General features: G+C 39.0%; 1 protein-coding gene across 1 annotated transcript; it reads left to right on the top strand.

Moving 5' to 3' along the window:
- The first annotated feature begins 391 nt into the window (after nucleotides 1-391).
- LOC139938506 (merlin-like) lies at nucleotides 392-16,399 on the top strand. The gene is made up of 15 exons (XM_071934072.1): nucleotides 392-776; nucleotides 2,938-3,066; nucleotides 3,881-4,087; nucleotides 4,701-4,852; nucleotides 5,343-5,418; nucleotides 6,032-6,166; nucleotides 6,603-6,677; nucleotides 7,039-7,152; nucleotides 8,002-8,124; nucleotides 8,693-8,824; nucleotides 9,670-9,755; nucleotides 10,090-10,195; nucleotides 11,384-11,529; nucleotides 12,460-12,619; nucleotides 13,010-16,399. Exons 1-15 carry the CDS (start codon nucleotides 696-698, stop codon nucleotides 13,058-13,060), a joined length of 1,773 nt encoding a protein of 590 aa, XP_071790173.1. The 5' UTR covers nucleotides 392-695; the 3' UTR covers nucleotides 13,061-16,399.
- Nucleotides 16,400-18,410: the final 2,011 nt, after the last annotated feature.

Here is an 18,410-nt window from a genome sequence, read left to right as displayed (position 1 = left end):
CACCAAGTCAGGAAATGATGTGTAACTTTTATCAAACTGTTCTATACCGTGAAAGGGGGGGATCAAATAGACATCCATGATAAATACTACCATACTTAGAACTAAAGAGAAAGACCAATTGCAAAGACCAACAGGTGACTCAATTATGAACATGTCTTCAAATCCCACACTATTATCTGGGGCAACTCCTAGGAGTGGGCGAGTTTAAAGTGTAAGGGCGACTTTGGTAGGCCGACTTTGTAAGGCATGCATTTGAAAGGGCCATTATTGATTGGCGACTTTGCTATGTGGACGACTATGTATGGTAATTTTGCAGGGGCGAGATGGTACACGTACCGTACACACTACATACACCGCGCGCGCGCCTGCTATATGAACACACATACAAAAACTGTGTACACAATCGTTATTGTCCACGCATAACTTCAGTATGTGTCGCACATTTTTAGGGAATTACTCACAATTTACATTGTTTTTATGATGGTTTGTACACCTCATATTTCGACCTACTTTCCAATTCCTTAGAATTTCACGTGTGATCTATAGCTATGGTATTTCGATCGATAAATACCCTTGGTTTAAACCCATCTTTGTTTTGACTGGATGACCGAACGACACGTTCATTTCAGCGAGAGTAGACAAGGAAGTTAGGCGGTCACAACGCTGCGGGGAGCCGGCGGCAGGTCACCGGCAAAATGTCGGTGCTTCGGAGAAACCCGAAGACTTTCAGCGTCCGTGTTACAACAATGGATGCTGAACTTGAATTTGGAATAGACGTGAGTTATTTCAAGAATTCAATTCTAGCATTTATCGCATTTGTTTTGAAGTTTTTTTTTACAAAGTGGGAGGGGCAGGGAGCAAGAGAAGTGGGGAGCTTTGTTGTTTGAAGATGTGTTGATAAGAAAGATTATTGTCTTGTGTCTGTTCTTGTACCTCCAATCCATGGTTTCTGTTATCTGTATGCGTCGTTTGTACAATAAAATGTACATGTAATTTACAAATTGAAGTTACCTTCTAGACTAATGAACCATGAATGAACATTCACATTGAATAATAATAATAACCCGTTTTTATATAGCGCTTTTCACACCCGGAGGGCGTCCCAAAGCGCTTCACATTATTACCCCGCTGGTCACTGGGCCTTAACTCACTCCTTGAACCATCTCAGCTCCCTGGTGGGGAGTATGCAGCCTGTGCAACATTAATATGCGCTACTCGGCTAAATCAATCACATTCACAAGAACCATCTCTGCCCTCACAGGTACCAATTTACCCCTGGGTGGAGAGAAGCAATTACAGTTAAGTGTCTTGCTCAGGGACACAATTGTCACGAACCAACACTATGCTGAACAGAAGCATCAGAGCTTGAGTTCGGTGCTCTTATGACATGATTCGGATAACTTTCCCTATGGCACCACCACTTTTTCACTCATTTTTACAAAAAGGGATATCAATCAGGTAAATTAGATACTATATTATTTTATTTCGAATGAAAAAGTGGTGGCGCCATACGGAAACTTTTCCCATGATTCCATGAACTGAAATGTTTTTTTCTTCTTTTCATTTGGTTTGATGTTTGTCTGTTTAAATGATCTTCCCTTCCAACCAAGGGAACTCGGCTAACTCCCAAAAGGGGATAATATACAATGTATTCATGTTAACACCAAGCTGGCAAAAGCCATCCTTTCTCATACAATAACAAACAATGGTTTACTAACGTCTATGAATTACACAAATCAACACTACCTCCCTCCAAAATTAGAGGGAGGTAACCCGTGCACTGGGGTCTTTTGCATGCGTTTACACAACACATGTGACCAACAGCTTTACGTCCCATCCGAAGGACGAAGCAATGGTTAAGTGTCTTGCTTTTAATTAAGGACACAAGTGTCAGTCATGGCCATGGCTGGGGATTCGAACCCACACTCTGCTGATCAGAAATTTCGGAGTTTATATTTGGTGCTCTTAACCGCTCGGCCACGACACTATTCCACAATTTACATTAAATCCTTTCATTGTAGACTCAATAAATTGCTATCTGCTGAGTAACATTGTATCTTGTGTGTGCACAGGGTAAAGGTTGCAACCAGTTTGATATTTTGTTTTGTCTAAGTGAACACCATTGAACTTGGTTGAATTTTTTTCCTAAACGGCAACCACAGTTCACCAGCAACATCTTTTATTTAGCAAAACAATCACTGATAAAAAATGATGGTACAGTAGGCCTATATTAGTATCAGTTATTTATTATGTTAAGTCCATGAGGTATTTTTTTCCATGGATAACATTGTTTTCCATGGCATGGTTTTGACAAGCGGTATAAAGAAGTAAAACTGGTGACTTGATAAATGTTTTCCAGTGAGACTGGAACTCAGGCACCACTGCACTTGAACACTGGATGTCAAAACAATGAGATCAGTGCTTGGGTAAATTTTTTGCATGACAAGTAAAATCATGACTGGACAGTTCCAGCTTCTTGTTTTTTTCTGTGTAATTAAAAAACATGAATTGTGCTCAAATTTGGCTTTCGAGTCTGTTTAGTATCAGGTCTATTGAGTTTCAAAACATTGACCTATGTGTACTGTAGGCCTACTTACCCACAAGACAAAGTGAGATCAATCTTCTCTTAGCACTTGCTCAAATAAAACAATTTTCATGTAAAATTGTGTAGAATGTTCTTTCTCAAAGTTAAGATTATTTTCTTGTAAGTTAGATTCTTGTCCGGTAAAGCTTTAGAGCTACTACTAGCCCTATTTTACCCTAAAATTCAAGCCCTGAGCTAAATGTGACAAAATTTTAACCCAGCAATCATTTTGAAATTCTTCTCATTATATCAAGTTTTTCCCAGTGAGACACATTGTAAAAGTAACCCTCAAATTCCTGAGAGGTTTTTGTTGCAACGATTAAAGAATATTCGTTTTTTTTCTGTTTTCAAAGTGGAAAGCAACTGGCCGACAATTATTTGACCTGGTGGCCAGAACCATTGGGTTACGGGAAACTTGGTACTTTGGTCTGCGGTTCATCGATCACAAGGGATACATCAGCTGGCTTAAGATGGATAAGAAAGTGAGTTTATCCTGCATGCAGTAGGATAATAACGGATATATTCTCCAGGCCTGGAATTTCATTTTTAAAAGTGCAAGGCCATTTTTATTTGCAAAGGGCACCTCCATTGGAAAATTTATAGAAAATGCCATGACTGTGGGCTGCCATACTGACATCGGTTGTGTGAGCTATGCGCTCATATAGACAGTCCCACACTGAAGTTGAACTTTTGTGTAACTATTTGCAATATTTTTGTGCAGATTTTCCCTTTCCAGCTAGAAAACTACATGTAGATGGCGTGGCACTGAGGACCATAGAAATACTTGTGTCAGAAATATCAATGCCAATAGTCAATTGCAAAATTGTAAATTGCATGGATCTTTTTTCTATTTGTAACTTAAGTGTAACAATGATGTTGAACGCTCGAGAAGCTATGAATAAAAGATAAACTGATCTAATTTTAAATTTGTCTTTTTACCCTTACACCGATGTGTGTTAGCACTGTATACTTCATACTTTCTGCGAGCTCTATGAAAACAAATTACAGGCGTTCAATCCCGCGACCTTTGCAATTCTAGAGCAGTGTCTTACCAACTAGACCATCAAGATTGCCCAATAGCTAGAGGCAGTTCAGGCATTCTCGTTGGTGTAGTTGGTTGGTAAGACACTGCTCTAGAATTGCAAGGGTCTTGGGTTCGAATCCCACCCGATTAACATGCCTGTGATTTTTTCACAAAACTCAGGAAAGTACTGAGTATAAGGTGCTAAAACACATCGGTGTACATGTAATGGGTAAAAACCAATTTATAATCTAATTTTGTTCCCCACTCAATAGGTGCAAGAGCAAGGCATCCCTAAGACGTCCCCGATGCCGTTCTTGTTTGCAGCCAAGTTTTATCCGGAGGAAGTGAGCGAAGAGTTGATCCAGGAGATCACCCAGCATCTATTCTTCCTTCAAGTCAAGCAGCAGATCTTGAATGAGGAGGTGTACTGCCCTCCGGAGGCCTCAGTTTTATTGGCGTCTTATGCTGTTCAGGCCAAGGTGAGATTATGAGATTGTTAACAAATAAGTGTCCGATTTTTGCTCAATAACGAGGGAATAATAGAGTGGGACAAGCTCTTGATGTACGTTTAAAACTGGCATGTTCATGGCCGAGTCAAAGCCTAGGTCCTTTATCGCACTGATATGACCCTGCAATGTTTAAACGAAGGTTCAAGACCGAATCACCACCCTTTTTTTATATTTCATTCATCATTTTTCGTGATACGAATTTTAACTTTAATTTCTAGAAGCTCCAGGCTTCGCAGATGAGTTTTACTGTTATATTTTGATGAATTTTGATGGGTTATTCATTTGTGTTCAATTGATTTTCAATAAGATAAAAACAGGCAAATTAGCAGTGAACGGTAGCTCGACTTGTACTTTGATGTCATACATCACTTGATAACACACTATTACAGTGTAGCTCTATATGAAGCCACGTAAGTCAATATTCCAGGGAATTCTCATTCACTCAACACATTTATATTAAACTCAAACACTGAGACTGTATAAATACTGTTTATTATTTTACACTGGTTATAAAAGAAAATTGGACCCAAGTCAAAAAGGCCTATTGTAGTTTACTGAAATTACAATTTCTATTTTCTTTTAGTATGGGGACTATGATCACAACATGCACCATCCTGGGTTCCTGGCGAGTGAGGAACTCCTTCCTCAGCGGGTCGTGGAACAGTTTGACATGACTGCCGAGATGTGGGAGGAGAGAATTACTGCGTGGTACTCCGAACACCAGGGACTCATGAGGTAAAAACATGACATTCGGTTAGTGGGTATCAGTGGTGTTTATTTGGAACTGAATTTCGAATCAGTTGTGTGTGGGATGGCAGGGAACTTTTTGCATGAGCAGTCATTTTACAAATATAATATAATAATGGATGAATTCAGGTGGACAGTCGATCAGCTCCCTTGGGTGTTGGAAGTTGACAAACTAATAAAGCCAAGGGGGGGGGGGGGTGGAGGGAACTTGTTTGGCCTGAGCTATGGCTGTGTTTGCAAGATATACTATTCATTTTTTAGAAGAACAAATATTTTTGATCTTTGGAAAGTAAGGTCGTGCCAAAATTAATCCACAGTAGCAATTGACTGAAAACTGGAACCTCTGACAGACTTTTTGCAATTAGTTACAACACTGCTGTGCCATTTTGGCTACACACTATGTGTAACACTGGTGACCATTTCAGAGTTTTAACTGTGTTTCGTAGAATTGACTGTTTTGCTCTTGTTGTTACCACAGAGATGAAGCTGAGATGGAGTACTTAAAGATCACACAAGACCTAGAAATGTACGGCGTCAACTATTTTGAAATAAAGGCAAGTCAACTCTAATATATTTTTGTAGTAAATAAAACCAAGGGACCCTCAAAAGTGATCAGCAGTATAACTTGTAGGCCTGAATATACCAGTGTAGAAAAGAGGATGAAAAAATGTCAGTTTTAAATCTGGGAGGAAAGCCCCCAAACCTCATCCACGTGATGCAAGGCTCGGGTCCTGGATTCGAACTGGGTTCCACCGAGGTGAAAGGCAACCCCACCATAATCTAGGCCTGGCCGACTTGTGAAATTTGCTACTCGACTAGTTGCACCTGAAAAAGTCTGAACTAATTTTTAATTCTCAAGATGCATTGTGGCAATGTTTGCTGCAGGCGAAATATCATAAAATTCAAGCTAAAAGGATTGAAGGATTGTGTCACTGATGTCTGATTGTTTTTGTAGGTAAATTATGTTGTTGTGAATAGCGACACAATTGGTTCACCAAACCAATTAGCAGTAGTCGAGGTGGAAGGTAGTTGTTAAACGGTAGTTACGTCTCGACTAATCAATCAATAGTCGCGACTACGACACTAGTCCCACTAGTCGCCCGGGCTTACCGTAATCGTGATGCTGAGATTTATACAATCTTGCTTGATTGATTGTTTTTCCTACAGAACGAGAAAGGAACAGACTTATACCTTGGTGTAGATGCAATGGGTCTGAACGTGTATGAAATAGACAACAAATTGGTACCAAAGATATCGTTTCCCTGGAGTGAAATCAGGAATGTATCCTACAAAGACAAGAAGGTAATAATGATAACATTAATAATCATTGGGTTCTTATATAGTGCTTTATAAACCCCTAGGGGCGTGTCAAGGCGCTCAGTATTTTCTTCAAGGTATTAGGAGCTAGGTTTTCAAGTATGAAACCTTTTTTTTTACAGCACCATGTAATTGTTTACAAGGTGCTGTGGTGCAATATGCTGCCAATAAAACCATGAACACCGAGCGAACCCCTTCCCTGCACAATAAAGTGCACTGAGTTCTTTTACGTGCATTGCAAAACACGCGGGCCATCGGCTTTACGGCCATCGGAATGACCTAGCAGTCTCTCTATGGTGTTTGCCAGCCAGTGGTATCTGTACGCATGCATAAATGTAATTGGCATACAAGGGAAAGAATCATTTTCTGTCTCTACTGGATAAATTCTAAGCTTTTTTCCTGTCTGTCTCTCTCCTTGTAGTTCACCATCAAGCCGATCGACAAGAAATCACCGGACTTTTGTTTCATATCGCCTAGGTTACGACTTAATAAATTGGTGAGTGTTGTCAGTTGTTGTCAGGAGGGAAATTTAGAGTGTTATTGTAAATTTTGTTTTTATTTGTAGCTCCTTACCTAGAGTAGCTTTATTTGGTGCAAACTTGCATTGAGAAAAAGTAGTTTTAAAATAGCGATCGATGCAAGGGATACTTACCTATAGCTCTCCCGAGTTATTTTCATCCTAAATTTTTTCTATTAGCAACCCTTAGCCAAGAGTAGCTTTTAGCTTTGTTTGGGGCGAATTTGCATCAACTGACGAAATTTGTAGAATGGCAGCCAATGCAAGTGATTTATCTATTGGTATGTTCTGTCAAGAATGTGTCTTATCGTTAACTTTGAAAATATAATTCTGCAATCAGATTTTGGATCTTTGTGTCGGCAACCATGAGCTGTTTATGCAGAGGAGGAGGGCAGACACGATGGAGGTCCAACAGATGAAAGCACAAGCCAAAGAAGAGAAAGCCAAAAGACATGTAAGTCTCGTCGATAGCTCTCGTACTAATGCTAAAAACAGAGGCCAATTACCCGGATCTCAGATAAACGTCTCAAATTTCATGAAGATACATGTGCGTACATGTACCAAGTTTTATACACTTCTAGAGAAGTTTGTCTTGTCAATGATGCGATGATTTCTTAAAGTTGTGGAATTTTTGTCTGATAGCCAGGTATTTTGAGCAAAAGTGACGTCATCCACATTAGTGCAGAGAGCTATTATTCTTTAAAACAGTTATTTTCCTTTAAACTCTTTTTTTTCTCAAGAAAAATCACCACAAACTGATCTGATTGATTGACCCATGTTTATTTTGATTTGGAAAAGTATGAAATTGATTTGAAATAAACGAATTGAAAGTTTTTTCAGTATTTGATGAAAATTGGTGAGTAACATTGATTAACAGGGTTGGTCATGTGCTGAGAGTAACCTTACAACCCCCCCCCCTCCCACCCCCATCCCCATCGGGTTTACTTAAGCCCCAAACTGAAAAAAAAAGATTGATAAAGAAGATTGAAATGCAACACCAAGCAGAAAATGATCTAGTTTACCAGGAACACTAAATCACCCTCTCTTGTCCTTCGAAGAGATTTAAGCCCAGTTCATACTTCCTGTGAATGAGAATGCGATGCGAATTTGACAAGAATTTGACATCACAACCTTCTTTTCGCAGCGATACTCGCAAGTGAGTTGAACAGAGTTGAACTGCTGCGAAGTATTCGTTGCGAATTTGTGACGTCAACATTTGCTTCGCATTCGCATTTGCAGGAAAGTATGAACTCCACTGAACCTAGAAACTTAAAAAGTAACCTTTCATGATCTTCTCGATCAGATTGAAAGACATAAGCTGATGAGAGAGAGACAGTTACGGGAGCAAGCAGAGAGAGATAAAGAGGACATGGAGAAACAGTTGGTCCACTTCAGGGACGAGGCCAGACTCGCTCATGATGCCCTGGTGAGATATATTCCTTACATTCTGTAATCAATGCACAACTTCCAACATTGGGACCCATAAGAGTGTGCACATTTATTTCCTTGACGCAATTAAGCAATGTCTGTGGGACCACAGTGATCCCCAAAATGTTTTACTTTCACCATCTTCTGTCACTGGCATGGGGATGCACATGACTATTTGCAGATCGCAAGGCACACTGGCATAGCTTAGGTTTGCATTTATTTAAATGCTGCCATAAATCACAGAATAGTAAAAACTGTTATAATCAAAATTAACAGTACAGAAAATTGATTTAAAAGTGCACTTTTAACAAATGGCAACGTCTAGGTTCGGGGTGAAGCAACAGAATTTTTCCCCCGGCCTATGGATGGACAGACAAATGACAAACATGAAAAGTCAGGATACAAACCAGTGTACAACAGTAATCAAGGTCGTTATCATCCCTATTACATACACATTACATACAGTATTTTAGCATTGAATTAAAAAATAAGTAAATGGGTCATTCAAAACCACAGTGAACGATCAGTCAGTAGAAGGATTTTTGGTTTGTTCCTTCGGTTTACAGATGAGGTCGGAGGAGACGGCAGAGTTGTTAGGGGAGAAGGCACAGGTAGCTGAGGAGGAAGCGATGCTCCTTGCACAGAAGGCTAACCAAGCTGAGTCTGAGATAAACCGCATCAGGGTACAAGCTATCAAGGTGAGAATGATTGGTCCTTTATCGCACTGCCTAGACACTGCCGGTTTTAATTGGCTGTTTAAGACTTCCTTAAGAGGAAGCGATGCTCCTTGCGCAGAAGGCTAACCAAGCTGAGTCTGAGATAAACCGCATCAGGGTACAGGCTATCAAGGTGAGAATGATTGGTCCTTTATCGCACTGCCTAGACACTGCCCGTTTTAATTGGCTGTTTAAGGCTTCCTTAAGAGGAAGCGATGCTCCTTGCGCAGAAGGCTCACCAAGCTAAGTCTGAGATATACCGCATCAGGGTACAGGCTATTATTGCACTGCCTAGACACTGCCAGGGCCCAATTTCATAGCACTGCTTAGCGGCCGATTTTGTGCTTACTGTGCGATTTCCATTTCATAGCGCTGCTAACCGTAAGCACTCGGTAAGGCATGCTAACCTTTTGGTGCTTATCACACTAAAATAAATGATGTCACAATGCAAATCCATGGTAAACACGCAATATGGCCACCCAATTTTTCTGCTAACCTGTGAAATACGCCTGCACCCTAGCAAATTTTTCTGCTAAAGTAAGCACGAAAATTTACTTACTGTTAAGCAGCGCTATGAAATTGGGCCCTGGTGTGAATAGCCATTGAAGACCCAGTTTTAAAACCAAGCCTAACCGAGCCAACAAGTCCGTTACGGTTTGGTCAGAACAGCGGTTCAAACGAACACGCGAAAACGCTCGTCCAATTACCAAAGCTCAAACATGTTTCTGGTTAGGGTTGCCAAAACTCGCTCTTGATAATGTTAGAAAATGTCCTCTGAAAGGTGTTCATTGTCTTAATTGTTATATCTGTTTGCCGCCCTACTATAGACAGAAGAAGAGAGGCGAATGATGGAGATGAAAGCTCATGAAGCTGAGATGATTGCAACAAGGTTGGCCGAGGAATCAGACAGAAGGTAAACAGTACACAAATAAATGGTTCTGGTTCATAATTCATGCGAAAGCAAAAAGCAATTTTTTTTGCGTTGAATGGAAAAAACGGCACCCATCATCGCGTCGCTAAAATTCTAGCTTTTTACAAGTCAAATTAATTTTTTTTCTGTTCAACAAAAGAAAAACATTCAATATGTAGTTTTTGAGGTACTGCGGGGTAACACAATGTGTATATATATCTACTTTGCTATGTATATTTTGTTCTTTGGGAACTATGTCATGGTTTTTATTTTACTGGTTCTAATTGTGGCTTGTTGTGATCTACAATTTGTGATAATAAAAAAATTCTTTCTTCAGAGCTATGGAGGCAGAGAGGTTAAAAGAGCAACTGGTCCGAGCCAGAGAGGCAGAGAAAAATGCAAAGGAGAAACTTATCCAAGTCACTAAATTACCACTACTAGATGTGAGTACTTTTCCTAAACTACCCCTATGCTTCTGTGAGCACTACTTTTAGACAAAAGACCCTTCCCATGGAATATGTAAATAGCACATAGCCCATGCTCACTAACGTTTTGAGTGCAGCGCATGTCGGCGTGACGCAGATGCAATTGAGTGCACCAATCAATAGGGTCTGTACGCATGCGAAGGGTCTATTAGCCATGCTAATTACCATTGGCCAACAGTTGTTGCCTATACAGGGTGTCCTCCCAAAATGCTCACATACTTTAACTTGTCCTCTTGTTCAGAAGTACTCCCCTCAAATCCTCTTAAAGGAACATTACAGAGTTGGTTTTTGCTAACAAAACAGTTGCTGGCATTGTAAGCACTTATGTAATCCACCATATACACAAACTGACAAACCTGTAGAAGTTTGAGATCGATCGGCCATCTGGGTCATGAGAATAGAGTAAAAAACCGATTACAAATTTTGCATTGCTTTGATGCCAAAATAAGAATGAATAAAACGCTCACTGAGCGATAAACTCCAAACGCAAAGTTAAATTACTTATTTTTCATCAAATATGGCATTTCAGGCAGAAATATTTCAAGGGATGTTTTTTACTATCATCATCATTCGACCGTGTAAGTTTGATGTAAATCTGTGATCTTCACGATTTTGTTTTCTTACCAATTCTGTAATGTTCCTTTAAGAATTTCTGAGATTCCCAGAACACAATGAAGACCTAATAGAGGGGGAGGGTAAAAGCCCGGTCATACAGGACGAAAATGAAAACGATAAAAATGATCGCCCTCGATTGGTTATGAATGAGCTTGGGCGTATTCTGCTTGGAGCATTTCAACCAATAGAATGCGTTCTCTTTGCATCATTATTGTTAGCGTTCTCGTTGTCGCTGTAGTGTGCCACTTTTTAAGCAACAAATATTGTACCCATACCCAGATTCATTAAATTAATGCACGATATGCAATAACTCACCAATCACATTTAGTGGTTTAATCTATTCTCAAGACTAGTAGAACTTTTTGTTCAAAAAAGTTTCAGGTCTACAACGAAAATTCTTATAAAATACAAATTTATGTACTCTCCAAATTGAACCAATGGTGTGCCATTATTCTTCCAGTAACATACTCGTTGCAATGATTTCTCATACTATGTGTACTCATCCTGATGTTGTGTCTATTTTTCAAACAGTTCACGTCCGCACATGTTATAACAAGCTCCGAGCTAGAAAAGCTACAACTTGACGGCGACTTTGCGATCGAGAGCGAGAGCAACTCATATGAACTGATGACAGATGGGGATGTGGAGAAACTATCCAAAGAAATTGAAAAAGAAAGGTATATAGGTTTCGATTGTGTTTTGCTGTGTGCTTTCTGAATCTCTCTCTCTCTCTTTATTTATGTTTTTCCACTTATACCTATTCATGTGTTCTGTTGTCATTTAGCCTCAGAGAAAGACTACTAGGGTTGATAACTCTGCTAGGGTTAAAAGGAAGGTACACGTTTGGTAATTTTCAAAGACCAGTCTTCTCACTTGGTGTATCCCAACATAAGCATAAAATACCAAGCCTGTGAAAATTTGAGCTAAATTGGTCATCGAATTTGCGAGAAAATGATGAAAGAAAAAACACCCTTGTTGGACAAATTTGTGTGCTTTCAGAAAGGAATAAAAGACTTCTGGCTAGAAGTCTTTTGTTATTTGAGTGAGAAATTACCTCTTTTATCTATGCTACTTCACAGGGAGCCGTTTCTCACAATCTTTTATACCATCAACAGCTCTCCAATGCTCATTACCAAGTCAGTTTTTAAGTTAATATTTGTTTTGAGTAATTACCAAACGTGTACCTTCACTTTAGTTTAAAACGTCAGGCCACTAACTTTTGTTTGCATTTGTACCATAATTTGGTTGGGAAGCAGTTTTCAGCAGTTTATTCTATTTTATCAGGATTATATTGTCTAGTAATGTTTCCATTCTTGAAGGGGCACATACATTTTCCTCTTGTTAGGGGCACTTCTATGAGGAAAACTCTAATTTGTATTGGAACTTTGCAAAAACACAGGGCACCACAGCAGTTGCGTGTGTGGAGTGGGTTATTTCCTGAGCTTGAGGGCGGTGCTCTTAACCACCCAGGCACGGGACGCTATGTAGTCGCACATACCTTGCAGGAAAATACTGTATGTTAAAGCGCCTTGAGCGTCACTTAGTGATGGATATGCGCGCTATTATTATTATAATTATTATCAGTGTCTGATCGTCTCGTCCTGCAGGGTGGACTACCTGGAGAAGAGCAGACATCTTCAGTTGCAGCTGAACGAGCTCAAGTCGGAGATTGAAGTCATGAAGGTCGAGGAGAAGGAGACGGAGTTTGATCGAATACACAATGAGCTGATCGACAGGGGAGAGACCAAGTACATTACTCTCGTCAGGGTAAGTTTATTTTGAATTGTGTTATCGACTTCTTTGAATATCCCATCATGAAGCTACCTGAGCCCAATTTCGCAAAGTTATTACTTTTTTACAAGTTTATTTGCTAGGCAGAAATTGAGTTGGGCACCAGCCTCAATAATGCAAAACTAATGTGATTTTGGCTGGTACCCTGTTTCTGCTAAGCAATACTGTTTTGTCCTGACTGGGATTCGAACCCACACTCTCCTGCTGACAACACCAGAGCTTGGGTCCAGAGTTTCAGCCCATCCCAGCACCTTTGGTTCAGGTTTCGTCACCGAGCGAAGTGTGTCGTATATTACATCCCCAAAACAAAAGTATTAGTGTTTATATCAACATGTTTAATTTAATTTTTTATTATTTGCTTTTCAGATAAAATCTGGTTCAACTAAAGCAAGGGTTGCCTTCTTTGAAGAGCTTTAAAAAGTGTCTGCTATGAAAGTTCAGAGAGTTTCCTGCAAAGTTTGAAAAATAGAGCAGGTATTTATTTTTGTTATAATGTGTAAAAAATGTGACTGTGTAACAGTTGAAAGATGACTGAGGCATCTTGGTGTGTTGGAGAAACAGAAGCAGTTGACTCTTATACTGGGCGTGGTTGGGACGTGGTCGGGCGTGGTCTTCATTTTGCCCGACCATCTTAACCTTGTAGAGACCACGCTTTTATTTGTGGACCTCGGTTGAAGCATTTAGGATCATCCCTCCCCTCTTCCATACATCGGCATACTTAGTGTTTTACTTAAGTATTTTTTGTAATTGCTTGTGGAGAAAATGGTACTGGTTTTTGTTTTTGTTTTCTTTTTTACTGCATTGACTTAAATTCATACTTTGTTCTTGTTCCATACAATTTTTTTTATTTTGTTGAAAAAGTAATCTCTTATATAAGCGTAACAAAGTTTTACCAGAAAATGAAGGAAATGGTTGTTTTAGCATTTGTGACTTGACCTCTCAGAGTGAGGTTAAAGTTGATGATGAGAATGTTGTGACATTGAAAGGGTGCTTTTCTGTTTATTCATTTCAATAATAACTTGGTTTCGCAGCGAATTCTGAAGTACTTTGTATTCACACATTTGCTAATTCATGGACACATGTTTGGGACTCTAGCCCTTATTTCTCTGGTAATTTTGCTTGTAGAAAGAGTAGCAAGGCATCAGGGGAAAATTTCATGGCTCTGCTTACCGCCATATTCTGAGCTAAACGATCACCATTCTCTGCTTACAGGGCAAGCGCAGAATTTCTGCACTAGCTCTTTAAGTGTATAATGCCTAGTAATGTAAAAAATCCCTGCTAACCTGTGAAATATAGAATTCCCTGCTTCCATAAGTGCAGATTCTTTGCTTACGGTAAGCAGAGACATGAAATTGGGTTTTCGCAAGTATGGCAAGCTCTCTAAGCCAGTACACAGTAAAACAACTTGCCACAAATCAAGCACCAAATGATGCGAACACTTCAATAGAGAGGGCTGTTATCCTGGCATATATTTCTAAGGATTTTTCCTGATTTCAAGGATTTCCTCAAAGCCTCGTTGAGCCTTAACCTTTTCTTGCAAGAAGTAAAACAGTCATCAAAGGGAGAAAGAAACTCGTATCTTTGTATTTCTGGTCATGTACTGAATCTTTAAACCTCCTGAATGTTACAACATTACAAAGGTTCTGGGTTTAGAATAAGGGGGAACCATAGAGTTATATATAAGAACTAGAGGGCGCACGAGTGATGCTTCGTGCACAAACGCCACGGGACCGCAAGATGACAAGCACATCATTCTGCACGCGCGTTGAATATGAAATACATGTTTGAGGTTTTTTTTATTGAACGCTCACGCGATGCTGTTTGTTCAACTTACAAAATGGCCGCACAAACACACGCTGTGAGATGCCAGTTTTGTCAACTTAGAAAATGGCTGCCTGCGCGCATGCCGGAGCGCGTATATAGGCCAGTGCGCCCTCTAGCTCTTATATATAACTATATGGGGGGAACCCAGGCCCACAGGCCAGTTTTTGTGGAATTTTTATGCACACCAAATTTCCTCCCTGGTTTATTGTTTTTAATCGATTTGTCAGATCAGACAGCATTCATTCAGCATTACTTAATAACATGTTGTAGCTCATCTTGTTAAACTAATTTATTGGTGCTTTAAAACCATTGGTGCTTTTATGAACAAATCCTCGACGAAGCTTGTTCATATAGGTAGTTAAAAATTAATTAAATTTTTGGGTAAAAGTTTTAGTTGGTTAAACAATCAGCTCTTTTATTTTTTAGAGACGGCACATCGAAGGTGTAGTTACTAAATGTAAGATACTTTAAATAGGGCAATTTCATTCTGAACCTCTAATTTTCAATGAATACACCAAACAGCCAGCTAAAGCTAAGCCATTACTGTATTTGAGTAATGTCTTGAACAAGGACTTGCTAAGTCACAAGTCACTACTTAAAAATTAATTTCTCAGACTATCAAGACAGTTGCTATGTCAATTGGTTTGGGGCAACTTTATGTATCGCAACCTCTGGATGAGCAAGTCCTGGTCCTAATTTTAATAAAGCTGTTAAAGCCGTTGGACACTTTCTGTACAAAAAAAAAGGTTCGCAAGATATTAATGAAAGAAAAAAGCACCCTTTTCACACCATGGTAACACTGAGTTGTGTGCTGCTAGATGATTGATTTCGAGACCTCAAATTCTAAATCTGAGGTCTCAAAATCAAATTCGTGGAAATAACTTCTTTCTCGAAAACTACTTCACTTCAGAATGTCAGAGGGAGCTGTTTCTCACAATGTTTTATACTATCAACCTCTCCCCATTACTCGTAATCAAGAAAGGTTTTATGATTATGATAGTAATTATTTTGAGCAATTACCAATAGTGTCCACTGCCTTTAAGCAAAACATTGAGGGGGCACCAGTTGCAAAAATGTAAAGTTTATGAAATTTAGTTGGTAACCAGTTTCTGCTAATCAAAATTACGATGGTTTCTTTGAAAAATCTGTGTTCAGTAATTTTATGATTTTGTTGCCGTCCATTAAAAAAAGAAGTGTTCAGTCATATAAAGTAGTGTATGACATTTTTTTTCAGTCCTAAACAAGAAAGTTATGAAATCAAACTTAAATAAAATGTTCTTATATATTTTTGAAAACAAAATAGGCTTCCAACGAAAGTTCTTAGATAATGTTTTAACAGAAGAAGACGAATTTGATGGTTTACTTTATAGTTTCCAGAAAAATTCTTTAGACAGTGAGTTAGCAAATAGACCTGCCTTTAAATTATAGTACTTTTGTTGAATTTTTTCAACCATAATTAACTATACAAATTTGTGTATATACAAAGTGTTTGTAAAAAGCTTATTTATCTCTTAATTATGCACGCTTTTGGGGGTAAGAAACCATACGTTTATTTATTTTCTTGAATTGCGTTTAGGTCTGATCAATTTGTTTAGTCAACAGATATCTACCATTTTGTATTTTACGTGAACTTGTATTTTACGTTTATACAACACCCCAGCAGGGCCCAAATTCATGGCTCTCCCTATCTGCGCTTACGATCACCATTCTTGCTTACTGTGCAAGCATCATATTTGTGCTAGCTGTGTAAGCGAATAATGCGGAGGGGAGATGTGGAGATCGATGCGCACAAGCAACAATTACTTGATAACCTGTGAACAGGTTTACTTAAAGGAACACGTTGCCTTAGATCGGACGAGTTGGTCAAAACAAAAGCGTTTGTAACCGTTTTTTATAAAATGCATATGGTTGGAAAGATGTTTTAAAAGTAGAATACAATGATCCACACAAGTTTGCCTCGAAATTGCGTGGTTTTCCTTCTACTGTGCGAACTAACATGGTCGGCCATTTATGGGAGTCAAAATTTTGACCCCCATAAATGGCCGACGTGTTAGTCGACGAGGTAAAAGGAAAACCACGCAATTTCGAGGCATGTTTGTGTGGATCATTGTATTCTACTTTTACAACATCTTTCTACCCATATGCATTTTATAACAAACGGTTACAAACGCTTTTCAAAGACCAACTCGACCGATCCAAGGCAACGTGTTCCTTTAAGCGCTGATCCTTTGCTTACGGTAAGCAGAGCCATGATTGGCTCTAGATCCTTGTCATTTGATTGGAATATTGTTGGTCATGTGGTATTCACTATTCAAACTCAACATGGCCTACATCATAAACAGTGCATTTATGTACTATTCTTTCATCATTATGATATGTCATCCAAACCTTTTGTCTATTGAGTTTTTAAGTGTCAACTTTTGAGCACCATCTGCTGTTGTAATGGATGAATGCATAATAGCGTATTATAATGGATTGGTTTTTTAATTTGTTGTTGTTGTGGCTGCGCATATATTTATTGGTTGATAGACTTATTTCACCCCCGGTATTGTCTTTTAAAGTTCACAAGCATGCAGCTCTTTCCAACACTTGCCCTAAAACTGTCTGACAAAGTTATAGTATTGGTGTGATGTGAAATAAATTCATCTCGTCACAAAGTGAAAGTTTTTGACACTTTTTCTGAGACTAACACTAAATGCGATTAATTTTTTATATGCAATAACTCTCCTGTACATATGTTTTTTTGACGTTGCATTGATATACATGTTTCGAAATCCAGACAGCTTCGGTTTGTCCCTTCTAGTAGAATCAAAAGAACTTTAGTTTGCCTTAATTTGTGAATATTATTTGTTGTACAGATTTATGCCCACTGACCCAACTATACCATTGTACTAAATTACTACAAACATGTAGTTTGAATAAAAACCAATTTATATTTATTTTATGAAGAGTTTCAAGAAGTGTTGTGTTGTTTTGTTAGTTCACAAGTGTGAAAGAATGAAGGAGTAGCGCGTCTGCTTCCAGCCAATTTTGATCTGAAGCGCAGACAAGTTATCTTTGTCGTATTCCAGGGGAAGACAGATGCTCAGCTGTAGCCTATAGATGTAGTTGTTAGGGATATCCGGGTGCTTCTCAGCAGGGCCCAATTTCATACAGCTGCTTAAGCACAAAATTTTGCTCAAGCAAAAAAATGCTTAGTAAAATCAGATAACCGCGGCCAATATGGCCAAGACTCCACTCAATTGTTATGCTAAGTAAACAACAGCTAAATACCAGTCTCAATCAATGTATATGGCATGACAATTTTGCCAGTGAAAAATAAGCAAGCTATTTTCTTGCTTATAAATAAGCAGCTCTATGAAATTGGCCCCTTGATCTTTTTAACTTAATGATCGAGAGATAGACAAGGATCGATGGACATGGCCTAAACGTGATTCCAACCTCCGTCTACAGGCCTCCATGTTTAAGTATAAAGCCAAATAAATGTCATGGGCGCTCACAGGGCCCAATTTCATAAAGCTGCTAAGCACCAAAATTTGCTAAGCATGAAATGCCTTTTTTCATAAACAGCATTATATCGACTAAGTTTCCATTTGTTGCATATTGCTTGTTTACTGGTAATCAGCTGTTGTTTGCTTATCCTGAAAATCACGTGGGAAATTTGGCTGGTTATCCTGTTTTTATCAAGCTAGAAATTTCATCTTAGCAATTTTTTGTGCTTAGCTAGCAGCTCTATGAAATTGGGCCCTGTGTGAAGTGCTGGGGTTTTCAGCGTTGCTAAAATAATATATAAAATGTTCAAAGTGAACATTTGTTATTTAATCTACCCCTTAAATGTACCCCTTAAACGATCCCGCCCCCCCCCCCCCCGTACAGGTATTTTGGATTCTGCATGCATGTTGCAATTTGAGTTAGTGCGCGCATCTGTAGTTTGCTCGCGTAA

Source organism: Asterias amurensis, chromosome 6, assembly GCF_032118995.1.
Source record: "Asterias amurensis chromosome 6, ASM3211899v1".
In the NCBI taxonomy this organism is placed as follows: domain Eukaryota; kingdom Metazoa; phylum Echinodermata; class Asteroidea; order Forcipulatida; family Asteriidae; genus Asterias; species Asterias amurensis.
This window is presented reverse-complemented; position numbering and strand designations above follow the sequence as displayed.

Coding starts and splice junctions, on each gene's coding strand:
- LOC139938506 (XM_071934072.1), top strand. CDS start 696: ATGTCGGTGCTTCGGAGAAACCCGAAGACTTTCAGCGTCCGTGTTACA. Junction 8,125..8,692: donor GACTCGCTCATGATGCCCTG/GTGAGATATATT, acceptor TTCGGTTTACAG/ATGAGGTCGGAGGAGACGGC. Junction 8,825..9,669: donor TCAGGGTACAAGCTATCAAG/GTGAGAATGATT, acceptor GCCCTACTATAG/ACAGAAGAAGAGAGGCGAAT.